The sequence below is a fragment of the Pseudonaja textilis genome, chromosome 17 (genome assembly GCF_049901715.1).
Source record: "Pseudonaja textilis isolate UNSWEBS1 chromosome 17, rPseTex1.2, whole genome shotgun sequence".
NCBI classification, from domain to species: Eukaryota; Metazoa; Chordata; class Lepidosauria; order Squamata; family Elapidae; genus Pseudonaja; species Pseudonaja textilis.
In genome coordinates, this window is record NC_142006.1 from 2,887,466 (window position 1) to 2,910,933 (window position 23,468).

At 50.5% G+C, this 23,468-nt stretch overlaps 1 protein-coding gene across 1 annotated transcript; it reads left to right on the forward strand.

Annotated features, from left to right (window-relative positions):
• The first annotated feature begins 11,871 nt into the window (after positions 1 to 11,871).
• Positions 11,872 to 23,067, forward strand: OLFML2A (olfactomedin like 2A). The gene is made up of 8 exons (XM_087914766.1): positions 11,872 to 12,058; positions 14,865 to 15,131; positions 15,808 to 15,915; positions 16,678 to 16,866; positions 17,214 to 17,463; positions 17,813 to 18,022; positions 18,593 to 18,778; positions 21,626 to 23,067. Exons 1-8 carry the CDS (start codon positions 11,957 to 11,959, stop codon positions 22,219 to 22,221), a joined length of 1,908 nt encoding a protein of 635 aa, XP_087770892.1. The 5' UTR covers positions 11,872 to 11,956; the 3' UTR covers positions 22,222 to 23,067.
• Positions 23,068 to 23,468: the final 401 nt, after the last annotated feature.

Here is a 23,468-nt window from a genome sequence, read left to right on the forward strand (position 1 = left end):
TCACAGCTGATTTTCAGCCGGTTTGAGGCCTTTCGGCCTCCCAAAGGCTTGTGGAAGGCTTCTGCAGGCTGAAAAGTAGCCCGTTTGGTCACTTCCGGTATTTTTGGAAAAAAACAGGAAGTGATAAACGGGCCTAGTTTTCAGCCTGCAGAAGCCTTCCTCAAGCCTTTGGGAGGCTGAAAAAGGCCTCAAACTGGCCGAAAATCAGCTGGGAGGCGTGCGCGTGCCCAGTGAGGTGAGTTTGCCTGCAGCTCGCGTGCCGGCACAAAATGGCTGTGTGCCCTCACGGGTATAGGATCTCCTGCTTGAGTAGGGGGCTGGACTAGATGACCTCCAAGGTCCCTTCCAGCTCCATTCTGACTGATTGAAACACCACTGAACTGACCGCCTGGCTACCGACTAGGAAGCTGTCTCAAAACCGGGATCCAAAAAAAGGATTGGTTAAGACTTTGGAAAAAAAAAGGAAAAAGTCGAGGTTGGAGTGTGTTTATCTTGTACTGTGCTAAGAAGATTTGGGACCCAATGTCCCCCTTTTCTTTCTTTTTCTACTTCCCCTCGTATCTCACACACCCCGTTTCCCGCTCCTTTTCCCTCCCTCAATTTCCTCTTTTCTTCTTTTCTGTTTTTATATCATGAAATTTTTTTAAAAAAATGGATGAATTGAAGAAGGGAAAAAAAGAGGACCTTCTACCCAACCGATCGGAGGAAGGCCAAATATTTATTCCAGTAGAAAAGGTGATCAGCAGCTTGGGCTAGGAAGGGGCCATACTGAGGCCAAGAGGACCACCCCAAATTCAGGATCTGCCCTTGAAGAACCTGGGTTCAATTTGTAACCTTGGCTTGACTTATTTCTGATCTGCAGAGCCGCCGCCTGTCTCTCCCACTCCCCATTCTCTACCCCTCCACCCCCCCGGCCAGCAGTTTTCGTTCCAAAGCTTTTTGCAACCGGCAACTAGGAATTCGCTCCTCGTCCTGGTTGTAGAAGGCCTGGTCTCTACTTACGCCTTCCTTGGCGCAAAGCAGCATGCCTGGAAGCTAGGATGTGGGACCATTCTCCCATCCGTGGTCCAGACTCAAGTCAGCTAACCAAGGACAGAAGCAACCGAGAAATTAGGACGGTGAGAACAACCAACCAGCGCAACAGAAGTTGCCTCTAGAAGTTTGAGGGTGCTCCCATCACTGGAGACTTTTCAGAAAAGATCGGAGAACTAATTGTCCGGTTCTGACCCAAACCTTGTTCCAAGGAAACCAACACCAGACAGAGATAACTGCAAAACCTTTTAATGCTTCTCTGCTAATTCGGTTTATTTGCAGATAAAAGGCTATTAACACTAATTGTCTCTGATAAGGGACGAGCCTTGCCAAGGTTGTGCAAGGCTGCCAAGAACACTAGATAACGTTGCCAAGAAATATTTCAAACGTGAAGAGAAAGATCTCCAAACACAAACTAAGATAGTCCGAACGTCCGCAAGGCTTGTGTGCAAAAACTTCTGGGCTTCCTGCAAAGAACTCTGGTTTCTCCGCTGGCTTTTATCTCTTAAAGGAGTGGCCATTACCCTGAAGACTTACTCCCGAGTTGCCCATGCTACTGCAGCTGCTCTTTCCTTTGAGAAGCCCTGCGCGCACGCTTTGCACTGGGAACAGGCTCCTCGGGGTGCTCTTCCTCACTGCTGCCAGCCTCCACCATCTCCGAAGGCAGCACTCCACTCCCTGATGGTCCTGGCCCCATCCCTGCCTCACATGCAAGCCCCTCATCCGAGTCCTCGCGCTCCGAGACCTCAGCCGTCCGCACCTGCTGCCGGCAAAGCACAATAACTTGGCAGCTTTAAGACTTGTGGACTTCAACTCCCAGAATTCCTCAGCTGAGGAATTCTGGGAGTCGAAGTCCACAAGTCTCAAAGCTGCCAAGTTGGGAGATCTCAGGTATATAAGGTCTGCTTGAACCGGAGGGGGGGACGGACAGGGAGAGGGTTGACTAGAAGACCTCCAAAGTCCCTTTCTTATTCTGTAATTCAGCTGGTCCCACGAGGAAACACCCTTGTGAGAAAGAGAAGACTTTTTTTTTTTTTTAACACATTCACACCACTTCAGGGGTTCTCACCAAAGAGCAATCGACCGGGGACCGCGTGAGAGAGCAACAGTTCCAGATCTGGAGAAGATTTCGAGGCAAAATGAAGGGAAACAACCTTAAAACAACCATTTGTGAAGAGTGGTCTAGGGCAGGGGTCCCCCCTAACCCTCAATTCGGGCCGTGGCACGCCAGAAATCGGGCTGCATAACCAAAGCCCCCAACCGGGAGTTGCAGGCAGCGCGCCAAACCACGTCCCTTCCGGTCCGCACAAAAACGTCTCTCCACGGAATCAGCTGCTGGCGCACCCAAGTTTGGTGGCCACTGCTCAAGCAGGAAGTCAGGCTAGAAGACCTCTGAGGTCCCCTTCGGGGCTCTGTTGTTCTATGACAGGGCTCTCCAAACTTGGCCAACTTTGAAGATTGGTGGACGTCAAAACTCCCAAAAGAGAATTCCTCCGCCGGTCAGGCTGGCCCCAGCAAATCCTGGGAGTTGGAAGTCCACAAAAGCTTGAAAAGTTGGCCAAAGTTTGGGGATGCCCGGTTCTCATGGCGTCAACCGCCGCAAAAGCTTTCTGCTTTCAAAGGCCCGAAATCCAGAGGCGTGAACGGAGGAGGCCTTCGTGCTCTTTGGGCTCACCCAGGGGAAATTTTTTTTTAAAAAAAACCAACGTTGGGAGAGTTTTGGCCAAAGGCTCAGCTTCGGCTCGGCATCTCAAAAGCCATAAATAGTTTTAAAGTCACGTCCCCATGGCTTTTATGATGTTTGCAAAGGAGACCGGGGTGGTAACGATAAGGCCCTCTCCCTGTTTGGACTTGCAACACACAAAAGGGAAAGAATATTTCTGCCTCGCTAGGTATCTTTTTTGTGGGGGGGTCCTCTGAGCAGGAGGCCTCTTCCAAACCCTTTTGGGGTCACCCCACAGCTTCTGAGCCCCACGGAGCAGCCTTCCCAACCTCCTCTCTCTCACACACACATGCATACGCGCACCCCTCCCAGGCCCTGTACCCCTTGGGCAGCTTCCAAGGGGTTATTACTACCCCAGAGTCATTTCTTTTACAACAGGAACCCACAGGAGCCAAATCTAGTAGATCTAGGGGCCGGTAGATCCCAGAGTTTGATTTGCAAAAGATCAGCGAGGGGTTCCTTGTCCCCTATTGTTCCAGGGGGAGGAAACCCACCCACTCACCACCCACCCTTTGAAAGGCCCGGGTTAAAATGTAACCCAGGCCCGCCAAGGGGAAAATTTGCGGGCTTGCGTTCAAAAAGGATGAAAAAACCCGTTGCAAAACAGCGCTTCCTTGTTGTTTGTGGCTCCTTCTTTTTCTCTTTAGCTCAAGGTTTCGAGGAAGCAAACGGTGGTGCGGCTTCTTCTAACAATTTTAAAACTTTGCCGGACTCTCTCTAAGCACAGGAATATCCAGAGAGAGAGAGAAAGAGAGAAAGAAAAGGTTGCCCCAGTTCATTCGTTGGGCTCCCCAACCGCTTGTAAAAAAAAAAGAGACCCTTTTAAACAGCTTCTCCTACTCGTCTTCAGCAAACCTTCATCTCAAGGGATGAAATGGGATTTTTGCTCCTTTTTTTTAAACTCCTGCAGATGGGATGGGCCCTTGGGGGAGGGGGAACTCCACAAAGATTTGGAGAGAGAGGCAACTTGAAAGAGGGAACATGCACTGGAAAACGCCAACAGTTTTCCAAATGAGAAACCAAGTCGGCTGCTTTTGCATCCCAGGAACTAAAGCAAAGGTATTTCCCCCTTTCCATCCGTAAATAAAAGCCAAAATAATGCAACAAGTAAACCAATCAGTTCTTAACAACTCCGTAAAAGCCTCCCATTCCTCCCAGCATTCGGTCAGAACGGGAAATGCTTCTTGGACGAGAAGTGAAATGCCTTCAAGAGGAAGGAAGAAAACAACACCACCGAAAGCCCAGTTGCCTTTTTTGGGGGGGAAAAAACCCCACCCTTGGAATATTTCCCCCTTGTTTCTCTCTTTTGAAAGATATTGCTTTCTCTGCATTTTTATTTTTTGGCTAGGTTAAAAAAAAAAACATGACAGAATCTTGGGGTCTGAATGATACATATGGAAAAAATATTTTTGGCTCTAGTTTGTCCACTCACCTACGTGGACCAAGCAAGCAGAAATGCACGGTTGGGTGTTAATCGTGGTTGGCATACAGAGGCAACGATAAATCAGAATATCCTGGCTTGCCCCCCTTTTTTAAAAATTTTATTTTGTTGCTATACGGCTGTCCACGGGCATGCAAGAAATTGGGGTTCGCCATGCATTCCTCTTTTTGCAAAAATAAAAATAAATGTTACTTTGTTTTTTTAAAGGAAGCAAGCAAAATTGAACCTGAAACATTTCAAAGGTTAAAGATCTCAACTTGGCAACATTTCATTTGGCTTCTCACTACAATTCTGAGTTCAAAACAAGGTTTGGGGGAGTTTGAAAGGGGGCAAATCCTTCGGGCAGGGGGTCCCTAGAAAAAGCCCCTTTCAAATGTAAAGCAAATTCTTTTACAAGAAAAGTTTTGCTTTCGCATTCGGGGTAAGAACCGTCTTTTACATTCGACCTGCGTAGTTTTATTCTCCGAAAGGACACAGTTAACAGAAGGGAATAACAAAGTTGAAGGCACCTTAGAGGTCTTCTAGTCCAACCCCCTGCTAAGGCTGGAGAACCCTGTACACCATTTCTCCCAAACAACAGCAGGGTGATGCTTTCACACAAAACTCAACGAGAGATAACACTACACAATCCAACTCTTCGGCTCCTGCCCTATCCAAAAGGAACAAAAACCCACACAACTGGTCCCAGCACGCACACTACTGAGCACGATAGACTATTCTTGCACGGTGCAGTTCCACCGCTGGCACCAGGCCTTCCGCAAAGCAGCTTCCTCCTAATGGCAGGAAGAGGGTAGTGTCGAGGCACTACAAAGACCATAAACTGGCTGTGCTTAATCGGACTTCAAGAGTCGTGACTCTGCAAAAATTCCCCACCCCTTTCCTGCTGGAAGGATTTCTTTTTTTTTTTTCCCAAAGTCTCGTCAGTTCAACAAAACGGCACCCTCCGTATTCTCATTTTATGGCAAGGGTGATGGTTACACCGGCCTCCCAAATGGCTTCCAAGCTTTTTTTGGTGGGGGTGGAAACAGGATTGAACGCAGGCAAATGGTTAGCCAGATCTCGAGATAGCCAGACAGACCCTTTCACGAAAAACAACGAGAATGCTCGGTAAGGAAATTTACAAGGGATACGCTGGTTTAATCTCCCGTAGCCCCCACCTCAAAATCCAGCTCTCATATTGCAATATTCCCGACTAATGCATATATGTATGTATGTATGTTTTCTTAAGTTTTCGCAAGTACTTACATGTATAGTATTCAGCTTTGTTCGGGTATTTTCCCACGTCATTCTAGTTGTGCTTTTAAAGTTGTAGCAATGTTTCGGCAGAATCTCATCTGCTATCATCGGTATTTTGTTCTGTATAGTCTTCGGCAGACGAACACGATACAGAAGCCTGATGACTAAAAGCACAACTATAATGACGTGGGAAAATACCCGAACAATATATATATATGATTTCCTGAAATCTTTTCAAGGGGCTACTAAAAAAGTGGATATTTCCACAGCTTCCCCTCTGCTCACAAAGAACCATCCCCCCCTCGTAAAAAGTCAATTCCTTAATCTGAAGAGCCTGATCATCATTCGACAGATTTAATTGATTTGAAGCCGGATGATGGTTTTTGTTTAAAAAAAAGAAACCCAAGCGAGCTTTAAGAGGGACGGACACACACACACACACACACACACACACACACACACACACACACACACACCAGGGCCATGTTTCTCCATGACAAAACAACCACAAGGAGTTTAGGGGCAGGAAGGGAATTGAGGGTAAAATGTAATAATGACCCCTGGAAAAATATGCCGGCCTAGCTTTAAAAACAAAACAAAAACCCTCCCAAATTCAGAAGTGGGCCCGGGATTATTTGAGCTCAGCTCAAGACCAGCAATGCCCTTGCAGATTTTTTTCTTGCAACAGCTAGAATTTAAGGTCGCAATCCAACACCAGCTGAAGAAAGGGGAAGAAGGGGTGGGCGGGTTCCAGGACACAACCAAAGCAACCCCCAATTTAACTTTTTGTGGGGCTCTAGGCTGTTTGGACAACACAAAACCCCGCCCGGTGGGGAGGGGGATGGAGACGAGAAGAGCTAAGCTGCTGCACCCAAGTGGTCTCATTCCAAGATGAATCCCCCCCTGGAGACCCCCAACCCCAAAAGGGGATAGGAGGGAGGGCGGGAGAGGAAGAGAGAGAAGAAAGACAGAAAGAGAAAAGAGAGAAAGAGAGGCAGAAAGAGAGAAAAAGAGAGACAGGAGAAAGACAGAGAGAGAGAAGAGAAAGAAAGAAAGAAAGAAAGAGAGAGAGAGAGAGAGAGAGAGAGAGAGAGAGAAAGAAAGAAAGAAAGAAAGAAAGAAAGGAAGGAAGGAAGGAAGAAAGAAAGAGAGAGAGGAGGAAGAAAAGAGAGGAGAGAGACCCCAACCTCAAAAGGGGATAGGATAGCAGAGGGGGGGAGAGAAAGAACGAGGAAAGAGAGAGAGAGAGAGAAGAGAGACAGCAAAAGAGAGAGAAAGAAAGGATGGACAGAGAGAAAGGAGAAAGACAAAAAAGAGGAGAAAGAGAGAAAGAAAGAGAGAGAGAGAGGAGAGAAAGAGAGAGACCCAAACCCCACACCCCAATTTTTAAAAGGGTTTTGCCCTCTGAGAGGGGAGAGGAAAAAAAATGGGGAAGACACACACACCCCCTCCTGACTTGGAAAGTGGGGTGAAGCTGAACCCATTTTTCGCTCCTCCGTTGCATTCAGCTTTTTGTCAAATCCAGTTAAGGGAGGGAATCGAGATTTTGGGGGGGTGGGGCGAGACCCTCCCTCTTTAAAATCCAAATTACAACACAATGACCAGAGAGAGGCCAGGAGATAAGAGCTGGGAACACCCCCCGCCCTTGCAAAATAAGGCACACACACAAAAAAAGGCTCTTGAAAAAACACATTTTGAAGTTGGCTGGAGAGGGGGAACAAAAAAGGGAGAAAGGGAGGGGGGAAACCTGGTGGGGGTTGTTGTTTTTTTGTTATTGTTGTTGTGGTGATTGTGAGGGGGGAGGAGGAGAGATTGGCCCTTTCCTTCCCCCACCCCCCACAACCTCTCCAGGGCTCTGCCAAGTTTCCCATCACAATGTAGGGCCTCCCTTGCGTGTGTGTGTGTGTGTGTGTGTGTGTGTGTGTGTGTGTGTGTGTGTGTGTGTGTGTGTGTGTGTGTTCGTTCGTGTTCTCCCTTTATTGATCTCGGGGCCTTTCAAGCAGGATCTCGGAGTTATAAAATATTCACTGCGCCATTGAGAGCCAAGATTGATCACTGCCCCGCACAGGAAGTGCCCAAGGAGGAGGAGGAGGAGGAGGAGGAGGGAGGAGGAGGAGGAAGAGGGTCCTTTATAAGGCAGGATAGGTGGGGGCAGGAAGGAACCCCCCTTACAAAGGGCCGGGAGGGGGAAAGGAGGAGGCTCTGCCAAGGGTGTGTGTGTGTGTGTGTGTGTGTGTAGGAGATCTTGCAAGCCCCCAACTCATTATTGGGAGCCCCCAACCCGTCATGGAAGACCCCCAAGAAAAACTGCAACTCTCAACCCACTATGAGGAGCCCCCAACCCATAATTGGGGGGTCTTCTCTTCTATCTATCGCAGGGTTAGCACCCCACCCCAGCCGTAAGGCCTTCGCTTCTCCAAAGGGCGCCCCCTCCTTCCCCACGAAACTGGAGGACCCCCTCCTTCTTTCCCACCCTCCTTTTGGGGCCCCCCTCCCCTGGACTCCCCACCCCCACCCCAACCATGAGCCCCAGTCACAGGGAGGAGGGAGAGAGAGGAGGGTCCTGCAGGGGGAATGAAAGAGACTTTGCAAGCCCCCATTCGTTATGGGGGGCTCTTCGGAGGCAGAATGGACGGACACACACACACACACACACCCCACCCAAAACTCCCTCGCTTCCCCAACCGGGTGCCCCCCTTTGCGAGATCCAGCGCTGGGGAAGATCCACCGTCCTCATTCTTCCCCCTTCCCGGATTTCCACCCCCAACACCCATGCTTCCCAGCCAGGAGGTTAAAACTCGCTGGAGGACGACCCCTCCATCCCTACTCCCCTGGATTCCCCACCCATGCTTCCCAGCCAGGGGGATAAAACTTGCTGGGGAATGAGCCCCCGCGCTCATTCTCCCCCTCCCTTGGACTCCCCCACCCATACTTCCCAGCCAGGGGGATAAAACTTGCTGGAGGACCACCACCACCCATTCTGCCCCTCCCTTGGACTCCCCACCCATGCTCCCCAGCCAGGGGGATAAAACTTGCTGGGGACAACCCTCCCCATTCTCCCCCATCTCCCTTGGACTCCCCACCCATGCTTCCCAGCCAGGGGGGATAAAACTTGCTGGAGGACCACCACCACCCATTCTGCCCCTCCTTGGACTCCCCCACCCATGCTTCCCAGCCAGGGGGGATAAAACCCGCTGGGGGACGACCCTCCCCATCTCCCCTGGACTCCCCCACCCATGCTCCGCAGCCGGGGCTCGCCTACCGTTGGGGGCGGGGGCTCGGGCCTCCTCTCGGCGGCCCCCGCGCCGGGCGGCGGCTCGGGCTCCATGGCGCTCAGGAGGAGGGCGGCGGCGGCGTCTCCCCGCAGCCGGGACCCCTCGCCCGCCGCCCCGCCGGGGCCCCATCGCCGCCGCCGCCGCCCCCGCTCGCCCTTCGGCGGCCGCTGCGCACCGAGCCGCCCCTCCACTCAGGTCCACGGCCGGCTCCGCTCCAGCGACCGACCCGCCCACCGACCGACCGAGCGCCGCTCCCGCTGCGCCACCTCGAGCCGACTGAGCGGCCGGCCGGCACCGCCGCGCTCCCCACCGCCCCCCCCCGCGCATGCGCCCCCCGCCCGGGGGACGCCGGGAAGCGTAGTCCGGCGGGGCGGGGTGGGGGGAAACCACCCACCCGCGGCATTCCTCCCCCACACTCCCCTTCTCCCCTCCCCCTCCTCCCCGGGTAGCGGGGGGGCGACGTCCCTGCCGGGCGCTTCTCTCTGAGGCGACCCTCCCCCTTGGACCTCGCGTTGTCCCCTTTTCTCCTTTTCTTGACTTTCCCACACACCCCTTTTGGGAGGGTAATGGGTTCGCCCAACCGTTTGGGGCGGGGCGCAGGAGCCCGCCCCCTTCATGAATATTCTAAACAGCGAGGGAAAGCCGGTGTTTTCCCCGAGGGGCGGGGCAGGGAGGAGGAAAGAGTGGGTGTGGCCTAGGAGGAGGAGGAGGAGGAGTCTCGCCACACAACAGGGCCTACCTCTTCAGGTTGTTGTGAAGATCAGTGGGGAGCGGCAAATGGAATCACAACTTTTAGGTTTTTTTCTCTTTATAGAAGAATATAGGTAGTCCCCCATCTTATGACAGCTCATTTAATGACGGTTCAAAGTCACAAGGGCCCTGAAAAAAAAAGAAGGGACATGTTTCACACTTAATGACCGTTGCAGCATTCCACGTGGTCCCACGATCAAAATGTACGCGCTTGGCAACCGACTCGTATTTACGACAGTTGCAGCGTTCGTGAGTCCTTTTGTTATCTTCTGACAAGCCATGGGGAAGCCAGGTTCACTTAACAACCGGGGGAGCAGCTCAACAGCGGCGGTGATTCACTTAGCAACCATGGCCAGCTAAGTCGTAAAATGGGGACAAAAGTCCCAGAAATGAGTGTCTCGCTTAGCATCGAAACCTTGGCCTCCATTCTGGTGCGTTAAGTTAAGGACTACCTGTGCAGGCTACCGACGCCGGCCAGATGTTATTCCTGAACGCAGAAGAAAAAGCTGCATCTGTCTAGCCATGGTTTGTTCTTCACACACACTCCCCCAAGCCCTGTTGCGACTAAACCACTTACAGTTGGTGGCAACTTTTTGGGGTGCTTAATCATTAAATAGCTGGATACCCGTACTTGGCTACGAAACTATGTGGTCGGGCTTAGTTTTTAGGGAGGAAAATAAGGGGGTTGGGATTCTGCCTCTGCCTACCAGCATCCATTGGTATTCATCTGGCTAGTGTCCTGTCAACGTGTGAGATAGAGGAAGCTGTTTGGAAACTGAAAGAGTATTTGCTGTGTGAGCAAAGAGATGGCAAGGAGCCTGGGTGTGGCTTAGCTCAACTGTTCTGCACTAAAGCTGTTTGGTGCTGTGAAACTAAAACTGAAACTCTTCTCTGTGTTTTGCCTTTGGAAGAGATTTCTTTTCAGGTGAGGAGGGAGAACTCCTTAGCATCAGAGCGTGTTAATAATAATAATATAGGAAATGGTAATGCTTTGATGGTTGTTTCAAAAAATCCTTTCTTAGTGAGCCCCTAGAAGCCAAGGGGAACATAGGTGCCAAATTTCACATTTGTAGGCTTTACGGTTCTGGAGATTTTGTGATGATGTGTGAGTGGCAATTCACTTTTATATAGAGAGATTAGAGATTGCCATCACTCTGCTAAAGAAATAATTTCCTCAACATTGTCCAACTATTTACAAAGTCTGCACTACTATCACTATTAATCTTCTCATCACTCCTTATCACCCGTCCCCTCCCACTTGTGACTGTATGACCATAACTTTGTCGCTTGTATCCTTACGATTTTGTTTCCTAGTATGATTTAATTGCTTATTGTCCCGATGACTATTATTAAGTGTTGGACCTGATGATTCTTGACTCTTGATGAATGTATTTTTTCTTTTTATGTACACTGAGAGCATTTGCACCAAGATAAATTCCTTGTATGTCCAATCACACTTGGCCAATAAAGAATTCTATTCTATTCTATTCTATTCTATTCTATTCTATTCTATTCTATTCTATTCTATTCCATTCCATTCTGTTCCATTCCTTCCAATATTTATTCTATTCTATTCTATTCTATTCTATTCTATTCTATTCTATTCTATTCTATTCTATTCTATTCTATTCCTTCCAATATTTATTCTATTCTATTGCGGGATCCTTACCACCACCAACCCCCTCTACCTCCCCACATCTGGTAAGGATCAATCCAGCTGTGGTTTTAGCCAAAAATGAACGGACTGCATGAAAAATAGTCACCAGGTGGCAGCCTCGGACTTATTCTGGGAGTTGAAGTCCACCAGTCTTAAAACTTGCCAAGTTTGAAGGCCCTCGCTTTACCCCACCTGTAAAATGGGCCCAATAACCAGCCACCCATTGACCACAACACACCCATCGAGGCTGTGCCGGGCACACAGTGGTAGTATTAAACCAGACTAAGCCCCTGCTTAGGGCACCAGGGCCAAAGGGGCACCACAAAAACGTTTCTGTCACCTAAGCTTGGCTACGTTTGTACCTTATGTACAAAGGAGTGGCGGGTAGGGGGCAGCAAGATTTGTCAGCGCTTAGGGCACCAGTGAGGGCACTTAATCCACCCCCGAGCACTATTTGGCGCTGGCTCCAGAAGAGCTGCAGAAGGCTCTGTCTGTCCGTCCATCAGTCCAAGGAAGGTGTGGGGGGGCTTGCCCCGTCCTTGGTTCAGGGTCTTCTACTTGGGCACGGGGTTGGGCTAGATGACCTCCAGGGTCCCTTCCAACTCCTGGGTGGGTGGATGTGGGGAGGGGGTGTTTCCGTTCAGCCAGATCCCGCGCTGGCGAGGCGAAAGTGGGGGGAGCGGGCGGCGCCCCTCCGGCTCAGCCCAGAGGCGGGCGCACCCGAAGGAAGGACCCTCCTTCCCTGCCTCCCCCGCTCCGCAGACGGAGCCCGGCGCGCTCGGTTGGCGGAGGGTCCTCGCCCGGCGTTGCGCATCCCCAATTTGGGGGGGGAGGGGTTGGCCATGGGTACCCCGAGGAGTCGGGGGCGCCTGGCAGGCTGGATCGCCGCGCTTCTCCTCCAGTTGCTCTGCTCCTCCGTCCCGGTGCAGGGGACGGGGAAGAAGGTAAGGAGCCCCCCTCGACGGGAGTTTGGGGGTGGGTGGGCACAAAACCGGGGAAACTGCCCCCCCCCCCCACCCCGATGTCCACTCCTGGACTTTGGCTGTCGCCAGCCCGAAGCCTCTCCTGCTCCTGCGGGGAGGGGTGTTGGACTAGATGACCTCTAAGGTCCCTTCCAACTCTTGTGATTCGGTGTTTGATAATAATAATAATAATAATAATAATAATAATAATAATAATAATAATAATAATAATAATAATAATAATAATATAGGAAATGCTCTAAATGCTCTGATGGTCATTTCAAAAATCCTTTCTTAGTGAGCCTCTATGGAAGCCAAGAGAAACATAGGTGCCAAGTTTCAAGTTTGTAGGCTTTACCGTTCTGCATATATTGTGATGATGTGGTCTTTCGCTTTTACATATATAATATAATAATATATAAATAAATAAGTAACAAAAACAGCCTGAGTTACACTTCCAGAGGAAGGTGGAGGGAACGTATAGATGCTTTTATTGATTTATTGAGCCCTGGCTGGAAGTCACCAATATCCACCGAAAAAGGTTTTTCTTCTTCTTTGGTGAACGAATTATCTATATCATCTATCTATCTATCTATCTATCTATCTATCTATCTATCTATCTATCTATCTATCTATCATCTATCTATCTATCTATCTATCTATCATCTATCACTCTATCTATCTATCATCTATCTATCTATCTATCTATCTATCTATCTATCTATCTATCTATCTATCTATCTATCTATCTATCTATCTATCTATCTATCTATCTATCTATCTATCTATCTATCTATTTCTCATCTCTCCCTGCATATCCTCTATCTATCTATCTATCTATCTATCTATCTATCTATCTATCTATCTATCTATCTATCACCTCTATCATCTATCTATCTATCTATCTATCTATCTATCTATCTATCTATCTATCTATCTATCTATCTATCTATCTATCTATCTATCTATCTATCCTCTATCTATCTATCTATCTATCTATCTATCTATCCTCTATCTATCTATCTATCTATCTATCTATCTATCTATCTATCACCAGCCCCCAGAACCGCCTGGATCATCTGTGGCCGGATCGCCTCTCCCATCTTTTTCCATTCAATAAGGCTGACTCATCGCCATGAGTTCCAAGGGACCAATTAAAATGCCCGGAAGAGGCGATTGACCGGTGTGCCCCCCGCAAAAAAACATTATGTCCCCTCCCTGCTCCAAACAGCCTTTATACCCCTCCTCTCTTTCAAAGTGAAACCAGCACACCCACCTGCACTCAAGCCCTCCTCCTAAAAGCTTTAACAGATTAACAGAGTTGGAAGGGACCCTGGAGGTCATGTAATCCAACCCCCCCCTCCCTGCCCAAGCAGGAGACCCTACTCCATTTGTGACAGATGGCAGTCCAGTCTCTACTTGAAAGCTTCCAGGGATGAAGCTCCCACAACTTCTGAAGGCAACTTCTGTTCCATGGGTGGATTGATTCTCCCAGTCAGAAAATTCCTCCTTATTTCCAGGTTGAATCTCTCCTTGTTCAGTTTCCATCCATTATTCCTGTCTGGCCTTCAGGTGCTTTGGAAAATAGCTGGACCCCCTTCCTCCTCCTCTGGGGCAGCCCCTCAAATATTGGAAGGCTGCTCTCCTGTCCCCCCTGGTCCTTCTCTTCGCTAGACTAGCCAGGCCTGGTTCCTGCAACCATTCTTCGTATGTTTCAGCCTCCAGTCCCCTCATCATCCTGGTTACTCTTCTCTGCACTCTTTCCAGAGTCTCAACCTCTTTTTTGATAGTGTGCTGACCAAACCTGGATGCAGAATTCCAACTGGAGTCCTGTGCAAGAGATAATGGCTTTTTCTCTGCCTCCTTCTCTCCCATTTCTACTTAGAACAGAAAAGGAGCTGGGTGCAACTACAAGCATCTTCGCTTGGCACACGAACCTGCCCTCCGACATATTTATGCTATGAGCGATGCCCTTTGGGGTGCCCCGAGGGGAAGTGGGCCCAGGACACACCCACACCCACATGCTAGCATTCCTCACACACACCCCTAGTGTATTTCACATCCACCGTGGTGCAAGCAGGCTGCGTTTTTCTTACGAAGATACTTGGAACTTTTAAATAAAAAAAAAAGGAATTTTCTGACAGGAAGAATTAATGGAGGGAAGAAGCTCGCCTGCCTGGGCACGTGTCTTCCTCTTGGCTTCTAGGTGCTCACTAAGAAAGGATTTTTCAAAATGACCACCAGAGCATTCGTATTTTGTTATATTATGATTATTATTAACACGGTCTGATGCTAAGGAGTTCGACTGCCCCTCCCCACCTGAAAAGAAATCACTTCCAAAGGCAAAACACAAGCAGAGGAGAGGAGTTCCCGTTTTAGTTTCAGAGCACCAAGCCAGCTTTAGTACAAAACAGTTGAGCTAAGCCACACCCAGGCTCCTTGCTGTCTCCTTCTTGCTCACACGTCAAATACTCTTTCAGTTTCCAAACAGCCCTCAACTCTCTCACACACGGACAGGACGCAAGCCCAATGAATACCGATGGATGCTGGTAGGCAGAGGCAGGATTTTATTCTCCTTACTTCCGGAAGGGCCATTTTTTTTGTCTACCCAGACCCTCCACGTGGACTCAAAATAGGCCGCCTGGAGACTCCGGGGAAGGGAGGGGCAGGGTGGGCGGAGCCAGTCAGTTGGTTCAACTACCGGTTCGCGGAAGCAGATGTAAAGTTAACACCCGGTTCGCCTGAACCGGTGCGAACCGGCACCACTGTGTTTTTCTACCCGTTGTAGCCCTTCGGAGACCCAGAGCAGGTTCGCATGACCTCCGAAGGCTCCAACTGCCGCTGCAAATGCATCCTGCGCCCGCTTAGCCAAGCCGCCTGCGCCCGTCTCCAGGAAGGCGGTGGCAGGAGAGGGGAGGACTTCTACACCGTGGAGACCGTCAGCTCGGGAGGCGACTGCCGCTGCTCCTGCGCCGCCCCGCCGGCCTCGCTCAACCCCTGTGAGGACGAGTGGAAGGCGGAGAGGCTGAAGAAGGAAGCCCCGGAACTCCACAAAGTAATGGAGGGGGCCGGCGGGGGTGTGTAGGGAGGACCCTCCCTGCAGATCCAACTCCAAAGATGGTGCAAGACCCCTCCCCACCCCTCCCCTCCCCAGGCTGAATGGAGGCTTCGGAGGCGTTCAGGTCCTGCCCGTTTTCGGCGAAAGGCAGCAGGGATGAAAGAAAGGGGTTAAAAAAGGGACGATTTGATTTCAGCGGCTGAGGAGGGGCTTCATTTCAAGGGTCCCCATGCCCCCCCGCCAACTTGAGACCCCCCCATGTCCTAAATTCCCTGGGGATGCTCTGAGCAGACTTCAGGGGACCCCGGAAGAGAAAAGCACGGAGAGAAATGGGTCTTTGGGGGCTTGGAATGTAATTTATTTACCGTATTTACTCATTTCTATCCCGGCTATTATTTTTTTTACAAGGAAGGCAGCAAACGTATCCAACATGCCTTCCCTTCGCCGATTTTTCCCCGCAACAACGACCCTGTGAAGTGGGCTGGGCTGAAAGTAGGACGGGCCCAAAGTCACCCCGCCGGTTTTCATGCCTAAGGCTGAACTAGAGCTCACCGTCTCCTGGTGATCGGCCCAAAGTCACCCAGCCGGCTTTCATGGCTAAGGCAGGACTCGAACTCCTAGTCTCCCGTTTCTAGCCCGGTGCCTTAAACCGCTCCTCCCTGCTTCTCTGTAGCTGCAGTCCATCACCGACCTGTTGGAAGGGGCCCTTTACAGCATGGGCTTGATGACGGTCCACTCCTACATCAACCAGGTGGTGGAACAGATAAACACCTTGGAAGAGGTGAGCTCCAACTTTTTGGGGTTTTCCCCAGGGCGGGGTGGCGTTTCGTTCCTCCTCCTTTTAGCGGGAACTGGGTGGGTTGAGAGGAGAGAGTGAGGAGAAAGCCAGGACAACATCGCATCGTGTCTTTTCTTCGGTCCGGATGAGCGGCCGCCAAATTGAAGCCATAATTAAACGATAATGAAATCCTGGTTAAAGGCTGGTAGGAGCAGCAGGAAAGTGGTGGGATTCAAATATATTTGACTTCTGTTCTGTGGGCGTGGCATGGTGGGCGTGGCAGGGGAAGGATACTGCAAAATCCCCCTTCCCTCCCCACCCCAATAACCTGCTTTCCAGCTCCGTTCTCCTGGGCAGGGCAAACCCAGCCGATCAACTGGGACTCGATGGGAGGCAGAGAAGAGATGGGGTTGGCGGGGTCAGTCGGAGGTGGGATTGGCCGGTTCTCCGGACTACTCAAAATTTCTGCTACCGGTGGTTCTCCAGAACTGGTCCGAACCGGCTGAAGACCCACCTCTGCAGCAGAACCTCAACATGATGAGGTTACCTGTGATGGGTCTCCTTGAGCAGACCATGCTGGCTTAGAGGGGGCTTCCTCAGCAGGGCTGGACTAGATGGCCTCTAGGATTCCCTGGGCTTCCGAGGCTGCTCAAGAAAAAGGGGAAGGGTCTGGAAAGGCAGGAAAGTTGGTTAACCAAGTCAAGTGCAGTAGGTTGATCTTGTCTCACACACACACTCGATCCCTTCTCCTCCCACCCACCCCAGACGGTCAGGACCAACCTGAGCCGCGACAGCAACGTAGTGAAGGAGACCGTCATGCGCTTGAGCGACCAGATGAAGCGCTACGAGAACTACTCGGACATGGTGGTGGGCCTCAAGAAAGAGCTTTCGAACCTGGAGCATCAGCTGCTGCAGAAAGATGCGGCCGTCACAAGTCTGGAACACAAAGCGCAGGTTAGTCCTCCGTCGTTCCGGCTAGAATCCGCCGGTCCCATCTCCCTTAATGTCTGGATCCATTTATCGGCAATCCTTGTTTCTTTTGTCCGGTTTATTCTCAAGGGGGACAATTTGCTGGTTCTCTGAACTGCGCAGAATCATAACAACCGGTTCTGTAGAACCAGTCCGAACCGGTAAAATCCCACCCCTGGTTTGCACCTTTTCCCTCTTCCCTCCTCTTCGCTTTGTCCTTTCGTGGCAGGTCGGTTTCCAGCCGAAATGGATTTAAGGCACAGGTCCTAAGAGAGTTGAAACTTCCACCGTGCGTCTCTGCAGGGCTGTTGTGTTTCCTCTCCTCTTTTTAGGACACTGCGGGGCACCAGGAGAGCGTCCGGAAGTACGCCGGTCCTCGGAAAAGTCTGGGGGACAAAGAGACCCCCCGAATTCTCAAGGAGAAGGCAGAAAAACCGAGGAAAGAAAGTGCCAAGGGCAGGACGGGTCTCCCGTCGCCAACTTCCAAATCCAATTCCTCTGGACAGCAGACTCTCATCTGGAGCCACGTGTACTACAAAGCTGGACACCAAGCGGAGGCAGAGGGGGTGGCCGGCAGCCATGGTGAGTAAGGGGGGGCAGGCTTTGTAGTATCGATGGGTGGTGTGGTGGAGGTGGAGATCTCGCCTCACAATCAGGAGGCTGTGAGTTCGATCCCAGAGGCAGATATTTCTCTCTCTGGACATGATGAGAATATATCTGCTGAACGAAAACTCCGTACTGGCAACACGAAAGGCATCCGGCCAGTAAACTCTCAACTCCATTCAGTTGCCCAGGCTCCACCCCCACAAGGGATTATGGAGTCGTTAAAAGAGGACGATTGTAAGTGTTGAACAAGGTTGTAAGTTGAGAATTACCATTCGTGGGGAAATTCCCCAGCTTTGGGCTCACTACGGAAGTTCCTTTCCCGCAGAAAACCCCAAGAAGAAAGCTGGACTCGAACTGGTGCACCAAGCGACCCTCCCCAGGGTGGGAGAAATTCCTTCTACGGCTTCCCCTGCCAACGCAACCTCCATGGCCCCCACGACGAGAATCAGCGCCACGCTCCAAAGTCGCCCTGGCCCTCCTCTGCTCTCCAGGAGACCTGGCCACATCCCCAAGATCCTTCCCCCGCCCAGCCACGGTACGTGTGAATCCTGCCTCCACTGGAGGGGGGTTGGGTTGGGGATCTCCCAGGGCTGGGATGCAAATATTTAAACTCCCAGTTCTGTGGCCGTGGCCATGTAAGTCATGTGACTGGGTGGGCATGGTTTTGTTTTGTTTTGTTTTTTTGCTCCTGGGTGCAAATACGGGGTACGGAGGACTACGCTGCTCCCCCCCTGCACCCCGTTTTTTGCCTTCTGGGCCTCAAGGAAATCTCCTGGGTGAAGCGGTACAACAACGAGCGGGGGGGGAATCCGCTGTGCTGCGCGATTTAGCTTAGCTAAGAAAGCAAGAAATCCGACCATTTTCTGCTTTCTAGCTAATCTAAAGCGGCAACAGCTGATCATCGGAAAACAGCTGATCGGTGGAGGAAAAATATCTCGATCTTTGGAACGAACCGGTTCACTCGAACCATATCTGAACTAGTAGAATCCCACCCCTGGGGTCTCCTTCAGGAGGTCGCCGGGACAGAGCTGGCCAACGTGGCACCGTGGGGGGGTGGGGGGTAGGGGGTCCCCAGCCCTTTCCATCTTCTGCGTTGGATCTGCAGCCCACGAGGCCTCGTGTGAGGGGACCCTGAAGGCCGTGGAGCCCCCCCAGACGCAGCACAGCTACGGTCGGAATGAAGGCGCCTGGATGAAGGACCCCGCGGCCTCCGACGAGCGGATCTACGTGGCCAACTACTATTACGGGAACAGCCTGCTGGAATTCCGCAATTTGGAGAACTTCAAGCAAGGTGAGGACGGGCGGGGAGGGCCAGTGGGAGGAGGGGGCTGCCCCATCCCTGCAGAGACTGGTGGAGTCCGCGGACTGATCACGGTTGGTGGAATGGGGCTGGCTGAAGAAACCACGGTACTTCTGTATATTGTGGCTCTAGTTTGTAACCAGAAGGATGAAGGGAGGCTTAAAAGACCTTCCCAAACACGGAACTAGATTCAGAGTTTGCAGAATTCCTGGGCCAAATATATACTCCTAAGTAGAAAAGTGGATTTCCTTGCTTTCTTTTTCCCTTGTTGGCTTTGTTCCATTCCTTCCTCCTTTCCTTTCCTTCCTCTAGTTCTCATCTCCTTCCTTCTTCTCATTCCCATCTCCTTCCTTCCTCATTCTCACCTCCTTCTTCCTTCCTTCCTTCCTTCCTTCCTTCCTTCCTTCCTTCCTTCCTTCCTTCCTTCCTTCCCTCCCTCCTCTCATTCTCATTTCCTTTCTCTCATTCTCATCTCCTTCCTTCTTCATTCCTTTCATTCTCATCTCCATTTCTTCCTTCCTGTCATTCTCATCTCCTTCCTTCTTCCCTTCCTCTCGTTCTCATCTCCTTCCTTCTCATTCTCATCTCCTTCCTTCCTTCCTTCTTTCTTCCTTCTTTCCTTCCTCTCATTCTCATCCTCTCCTTCCTTCCTTCCTTCCTTCCTTCCTTCCTTCCTTCCTTCCTTCCTTGCTTCTTCCTTCCTTCCTCTCATTCTCATCTCCTTCCTTCCTTCTTTCCTTCCTTCCTTCCTTCCTCTCATTCTCATTTCCTTGCTTCTTCCTTCCTTCTTCTTTCCTCTCATTCTCATCTCCTTCCTTCCTTCCTTCCTTCCTTCCTTCCTTCCTTCCTTCCTTCCTTCCTTCCTTCCTCTCATTCTCCTTCCTTCTTCCTTCCTCCCATTCTCATCTCCTTCCTTCCTCATTCTCATTTCCCTCCTCCTTCCTTCCTTCTTTCCTTCCACTCGTTCACATCTCCTTCCTTCTTTCCTTCCTTCCTAATTTCCATAGCTACTGCTTCCTTCTTTTCTTCTGCTTTCTCACTTTCCCGATGCTTCTCCTGCTTGGATGATTCTCACCGTTTGCAAGCCAAGTGAGTTCTACAAAACAAAACCCAACCCTCCCTGTCAGAACTCTCGGGTTTTCCTGCCTGCCCTTTCCCGGAGCTGGTTCCCGGCCAGCTCCTTGGCCTACAGACTTTTCCATGCCTGGTTGAAAAACAATCCCGCAGCAAACTTGTGGAAAAGTTGGCCATCGGAGATTGTGGGGCGTGCAGCTAAGAAAGCTCTTTAAAATGCCCTTTTAATTTTACTTTTTGTTTTTGTTAAGCCAACTTTTGTAAATAAGTCTGCTTACAGCTCCCACTGGAATTTAAGAAACGCGGACCGGGTGACTTTGCACAAACAATTAGTTTGGTTGAGAAACAGATTTTTCTAAGCAGGCTGTGAGGCTCAACGGCTTTAGGGAGAAGCTGCGCTTTTTAAAATCGCTCCACACCAAGAGGGTGTTGAATGAATAAAAGGAATAATTGAGCAAGGGAGCCTGTCCTTTCCTTTTTTTTTCTTTTCTTCTTTCCATGCCTTTTTCCTTCCTTCTCCATTCCCTCCCTTCTTTTCTTTCCTTCCTTTTTTCCTTCCTTCCTCACCCGCTCTCTCCCTCCCTCCCTTCTTTCTCTCACTTTCCTTCCTTCCTTCCCTATTTTCCTTCTCCATTCTCTCCCTCACTCCCTTCTGTCTTTCTTTCCCTTTTTCTTCCTTCCCTATTGCTCTCCCTCCCTCTTTTCTCTCTTTTCTTCTTTTCCTTCCTTTCTTCTCTCTGTCTCCTTCCTTCCTTTCTTCCTTATTTTCCTTCTCCATTCTCTCCCTCACTCCCTTCTGTCTTTCTTTCCCTTTTTTCTTCCTTCCCTATTGCTCTCCCTCCCTCTTTTCTCTCTTTTCTTCTTTTCTTTCCTTTCTTCTCTCTGTCTCCTTCCTTCCTTCCTTCCTTCCTTCCTTCCTTCCTTCCTTCCTTCCTTCCTTCCTTCCTTCCTTCCTTCCTTCTTTATTTTCTCCCTCCTTACAAAATACATCAACTCACCTTCGATGAAGTTTCCATCCTAAGGGTTACAGGTTGTCCTTCAGTTACAACCGTCATGGAGACTGTGAGTCATGACGGTCATAAAACAAGCCACTTAAACATGAGCCAACAGTGGGCAGCCGCCACCAAAAAAGCCAATGCAATCCTAAGCTGCATTAACAGAGGGATTCAATCAAGATCACAGGATGTACTAATACCACTCTATAAAGCCTTAGTAGGACCACACCTAGAGCTCTGCATCCACTTTTGGTCACCACACTATAAAAAAAGAGGTTGAGACTCTAGAAAGAGCGCAGAGAAGAGCAATCAGGATGATGAGAGGACTGGAGACTAAAACAGACCATGAATGGTTGCAGGAACTGGGCCTGGCTAGTCGAGGGAAGAGAAGGATCAGGGGAGACAGGATAGCGGTCTTCCAATATTTGAGGGGCTGCCCAGAGAGGAGAAAGGGGGTCAAGCTATTCTCCAAAGCACCTGAAGGCCAGAAAAGGAATAATGGATGGAAACTGATCAAGGAGAGATTGATGGAAATAAGGAGGAATTTTCTGACAGGGAGAACCATCAACCAATGGAACAGAAGCTGCCTTTGGAGGTTGTGGGAGCTTCATCCCTGGAAGCTTTCAAGGAGAGGCTGGACTGCCATTGGTCAGAAATGGCGTAGGGTGTCCTGCTTGGATGGGGGGGTTGGACTAGATGACCTACAAGGTCCCTTCCCACTCTGTTATTCTGTTGCATTTCTTATCCCGAGCTCTTTCACTCCTCCCAGGCCGTTGGAGCAACCTCTACAAGCTCCCCTACAACTGGATCGGGACCGGCCACGTGGTGTACCAAGGTTCTTTTTACTACAACCGGGCCTTCACCAGGAACCTCATCAAATACGACCTCCGCCAACGCTTTGTGGCTGCCTGGTGCTTCCTGGACGACGTGGTCTATGAGGACACCACGCCCTGGAAGTGGCGCGGCCACTCCGATCTGGACTTGGCCGTGGACGAGAGCGGGTTGTGGGTGATCTACCCAGCGGCGGATTCTGGCTACTCTCAGCAAGAAGTCATCGTGGTGAGCAAGTTGGATCCGGCCGACCTCTCCACACAGAAGCAGTGGAAGACGGGCCTCCGGCGCCACGCTTACGGGAACTGCTTCGTGGTCTGCGGTGTACTTTACGCCGTGGATGACTGCAACGTCAGGGAAGGCCGTGTGTCCTACGCCTACGACACCCACACCGCCACCGAAGTCCGCCCCGAGCTGCCTTTCCGCAACGAATTTGCCTTCACCACCCAAATCAACTACAACCCCAAGGAGAAAATCCTCTATGGCTGGGACAATGGCCACCAGGTGATCTACAAGCTACAATTCGTGGCTTGAGGATTGGGACAGTGATGGGATTCAAATAATTTAACAACCGGGTCCTCCGCTTGTTGATTTCTTCCAACAACCAGTTGGCCAAACCGCTCAGAAAGTTCACAACCGATTCTGGTGACCTGGTGAGAAACGGATGAATCCCACCACTGGATTGGGAGCCCCCAAATGCCACGGGTGGGTCCCCGGGGGGGGGGGGTTGTCTGTGGCCGCAGGATGGCCATGAGCCTGGGAGAGACTTTGATGGGAGCGCATTTGATGGAAGAGACGGGGGCCGACGTCTTGCAAGAAGGCACAATTCCTCTGGGATATTCAGGGTACAGGATTTTGGGGTTTAGCAATTAGAAAGCTGTCGGTCGCTGGCTCCCTTCTTGTTTCACGCATAGAGGGCACCCCCTTAAGATAATATGCATTTTATTTTATTTTTTGCAATCTAAGAAATGTTTTTTTTGCAATTTTCCGCAATGTTTACACGGTGAGGTTTAAGCTGTTATCTGAACGGGAAGGTTCGGATGTTGAGGTGAGCTAAGTGTTAAGCCCAAAAACATCTGTGGTTAAGGGAGACACTTGTTACTTGAGTTTTGCCCCATTTTACAACGTTCCCCGCCTCCGTTCTTAAGCGAATCCCTGCAGTCGATAAAGTCAGTCACCCAGTTGTTAAGTGAATCTGGCTTCCCCGCCCACCCCCCCCCTGGGATGGCTGCGGCCATTGTAAGTACGAACCCGTCGCTGAGCGTCTCTGAATTTGGATCACGTGACCCTGGGGGAAGCTGCAATGGTCGTTAAGTGTGAAAGTCATCCTTTTTTTCAGTGCCGTTGATACTTCAAACCATCACTAAATGAACTGTGTTGTAAGTCCAGGACTACCGATTATTAATTCTGACCATGAGGATTTGGGGAGGGGGGGAATTCAGACCTCTTTGGGGTGAGAGGGGCACAAAATAGCTGCGTGCTCCAATTTAGAGGTGTGTGTGTGTGTGTCCTAGGGAGCAAATGTCCCAAATATTTTGTCTTTCTTGCCATTTGCTGAGCGCAGCCTTCACACTGCTTGGGACGCCAGTGTGAAAATCCTCACTGTTTTGTGTACACACACACACACACAGCTCTCCAGCTGCCCCTTCACACACACACACACTGTGATGACCCAGGGCGTGGCACAAAAAGCAACCAAGAAGTCACAAAAGTAGGCAAAGTCCCTTTAATTCCTCCAACTTGGCTCCCAATGTCCAGTTATCGGCTGGAGCAAAAAATAC

What these genes read in the sequence shown, in the direction of transcription:
- OLFML2A (XM_087914766.1), top strand. Translation starts at nt 11,957, where the DNA reads ATGGGTACCCCGAGGAGTCGGGGGCGCCTGGCAGGCTGGATCGCCGCG. An exon ending in GTCTGGAACACAAAGCGCAG is followed by an intron (nt 16,867 to 17,213) that starts GTTAGTCCTCCG and finishes TCCTCTTTTTAG; the next exon opens with GACACTGCGGGGCACCAGGA. An exon ending in GGGGGTGGCCGGCAGCCATG is followed by an intron (nt 17,464 to 17,812) that starts GTGAGTAAGGGG and finishes CCTTTCCCGCAG; the next exon opens with AAAACCCCAAGAAGAAAGCT.